Below are 2,500 nucleotides of genomic sequence, written 5' to 3'. Positions count from 1 at the left end.
ATAAACAGAAATGAATAAATAAAAACAAACAGATAAACAAAAGCCATTAAACAAAAGCAAATAAACAAATAAACAAATAAATAAATAAACCACATAAACAAACAAATGAATGAACAAATAAACAAATAAATAAATAAATAAAACTAAATAAATAAACAAAAATAGGCAAAAATACATATATAAATAAATAAATAAGATCAAATAAACAAATAAACAAATAAAGAAGTAAATAAATAGATAAATAAATAATAAAACTAAAGAATAAATAAATAAATAAGTAATAAAACCAAATAAACAAACAAATAAATAAATAAACAAATACAACTAAATACTAAACAAATAAAACTAGATAAATAAATAAATAAATAAATAAATAAATAAAAATAAATAATTAAAGCGAACTTGAATGTTCCTTTTGAGGGCCTGGAGGAAAAGAGAAGAAAAGTCGGAATAAGCAGCAGCAAGAAAAGCAGCAGCAGCAGCAGCAGCACGAAGTGCAGCAGCACGGCCCTCCACTTCAGCAAGAGCAGCAGCAAACTCGGAGACAAAAAGGGACAAGTTGAGGCTCTCCAGCTCCTGCAAAAGCCCGCTGCTGCTGCTGCTGCTGCTGCTGCTGTCTCCTAAATGTTTTATTTTGTTTAAACATTTTTGAATTCGCAAAAAGTTCTTTTCGCTGCTGCGGCTTTTGCTGCTGCTCAGCAGCTGTACAGACACCCCAACGCCCCAGCTCAACTCCCGCAGCTGTTCGCACACTGCAGCAGCTCGACGAGACAAACCCGCTTCTCCTGCTGCTGCTGCTGCTGCTGCTGCTGCGGGTGCGGCTGCTGCTGCTGCTGCTGCGGGTGCGGCTGCTGCTGCTGTGGGTGCGGCTGCTGCTGCTGCGGGTGCTGCTGCTGTTGCGGGGGACGTCGGGGCTGCTGTTGCCGCGGTAGGACCAGCTGCTGCTGCTGCTGCTGCTGCTGCGGGAGCAGCAGCAGCAGCAGGGCCCGCCGTCCCCGCCGCCTCGCTGCGTTGCAACGGGTTACTCATTGCGGTAGCAGCGACAGGTCCTGCTGCTGCTGCTGCGCCGCCTGCAGCAACAGCAGCAGCAGCAGGCTCTGCTGCTGCAGCAGCAGAAAAACACTTCCTTTGCCTCTAACAGTGCGGGGGCTGCGAATAGACCCAGAGAAAGCTCCCAGCAGCAGCAGCAGCAGCTGCTGCTGCTGCTGCTCCAGCTGCTGCTGCTACTGCTGCAGCAGCTGCTGCTGCTGCAGCAAGGGCTTGCCGGGGCTCTATTTCCTTAAGAGGCTCGTCGTCTGCTGCAGCGAAGCCGACTAGGGGGCCCCCCCTCGTGTGGCTGTTGGAGGACTAAAATGGGGTTTAAAAAACTAAAATAAGAATTAACTGAGAATTAAAAAAGAATCAAAAAAGAGTTAAAAACATAGAAGGATTACAGTAGCAGCAGAACAGATAAATTCCGCTGCCTCGGGTGGGGCTGCTGCAGCAACAGCAGCAGCCGCTGCCGCTTCGCAGGGGCCCCCCTGGCCATATTTAGCGCCCTAAAATGCATTAAAAAAACAAATCAAAGTAAATATTCAATTAAATTTGATTCAATTCAATTAAAATTCGAACAAAACAATTTAAATGAGCCGAGAGAGCGGAACTGGTTGCAGCGGCCCAGCGGTTGCGGTGTATAGACAGCTCTGCAGCAGGATCGCAGGCCCCCGCCATTTTTCTCCGTGTATTTTCGAAATTGAAAAGAATTAAAAGAATTAAGTTCAAATTTAAGTTTAATTGAATTAAAAGAGAATTATAAAAGATTCTTTTGTTGCCAAAATTGCGCAAAAAACAAATCCGTCAGCACCGTAGCTCAGTGGGAGAGTGGGGGGCTCATAACCCCCAGGTCCATGGATCGAAACCATGCGGTGCTAGATCGATTTCCCTTTTAATTTAACTTGAATTAATTTAATTTTAATTTAAATTAATTTAGCTTTATTTTAATTTAATTTTAATTCAAATTAGTTTACTTTTAAGAGTTTGAGCTAAAACCAACTCCTCGTTTAAGTTGAAGTTCATTTGACACAGTACAGATACCGCTAGCAGCAGCAGCAGCAGCAGCAGCCACAGCACCAGCAACAATAGCAATAGCAGCAACAGTAACAGCAGCAGCAGCACCAACAGTAACAGTAGTAGCAGCAACAGCAGTAGCAGCACTAACAGCAACAGCAGTAGCAGCAGCAGCACTAGCATCAACAGCAGCAGCAGCAACAGCAGCAACTAGCAGCCTTTATCTCTTCTGGACCTGCACTTTGCTGCTGCTGCTGCTGTTGCAGCAGCAGCAGCACAGGCTGCAGCACATACATAATTAAAGAATAAGGCATTAGTTTGGAGACACTTCGGAGTGTCTCCTGCAGCACAAACGAAAATAAAGATTTGCTGCTACGCAGCTACACAAAAATGCCGCTGCAGCAAGCAGCAGCAGCTCCGCGCCCACCGCAGCAGCAGCAGCTGCAGCAGCAGC

The 2,500-nt window shown here is 44.9% G+C and overlaps 1 protein-coding gene across 1 annotated transcript in view; it reads right to left on the bottom strand.

Moving 5' to 3' along the window:
- The window catches only part of ETH_00008560 (intracellular protease, putative), a gene marked incomplete at both ends in the record, with an annotated part of 15,182 nt that extends 14,153 nt beyond the window's left edge, over positions 1-1,029 (bottom strand). Inside the window, one exon of the mRNA XM_013378525.1 lies at positions 403-1,029. Within this exon, the coding sequence (XP_013233979.1) occupies positions 403-1,029 (627 nt within the window). The remainder of the gene's footprint in view (positions 1-402) is intronic.
- Between the last annotated feature and the right edge of the window lie 1,471 nt (positions 1,030-2,500).

Source organism: Eimeria tenella, genomic scaffold (genome assembly GCF_000499545.2).
Source record: "Eimeria tenella Houghton genomic scaffold, Eth_scaff9, whole genome shotgun sequence".
Taxonomy (NCBI): Eukaryota; Apicomplexa; class Conoidasida; order Eucoccidiorida; family Eimeriidae; genus Eimeria; species Eimeria tenella.
The sequence above is the reverse complement of the archived record's forward strand: the minus strand, read 5'-3'. Positions and strand labels throughout refer to the sequence as shown.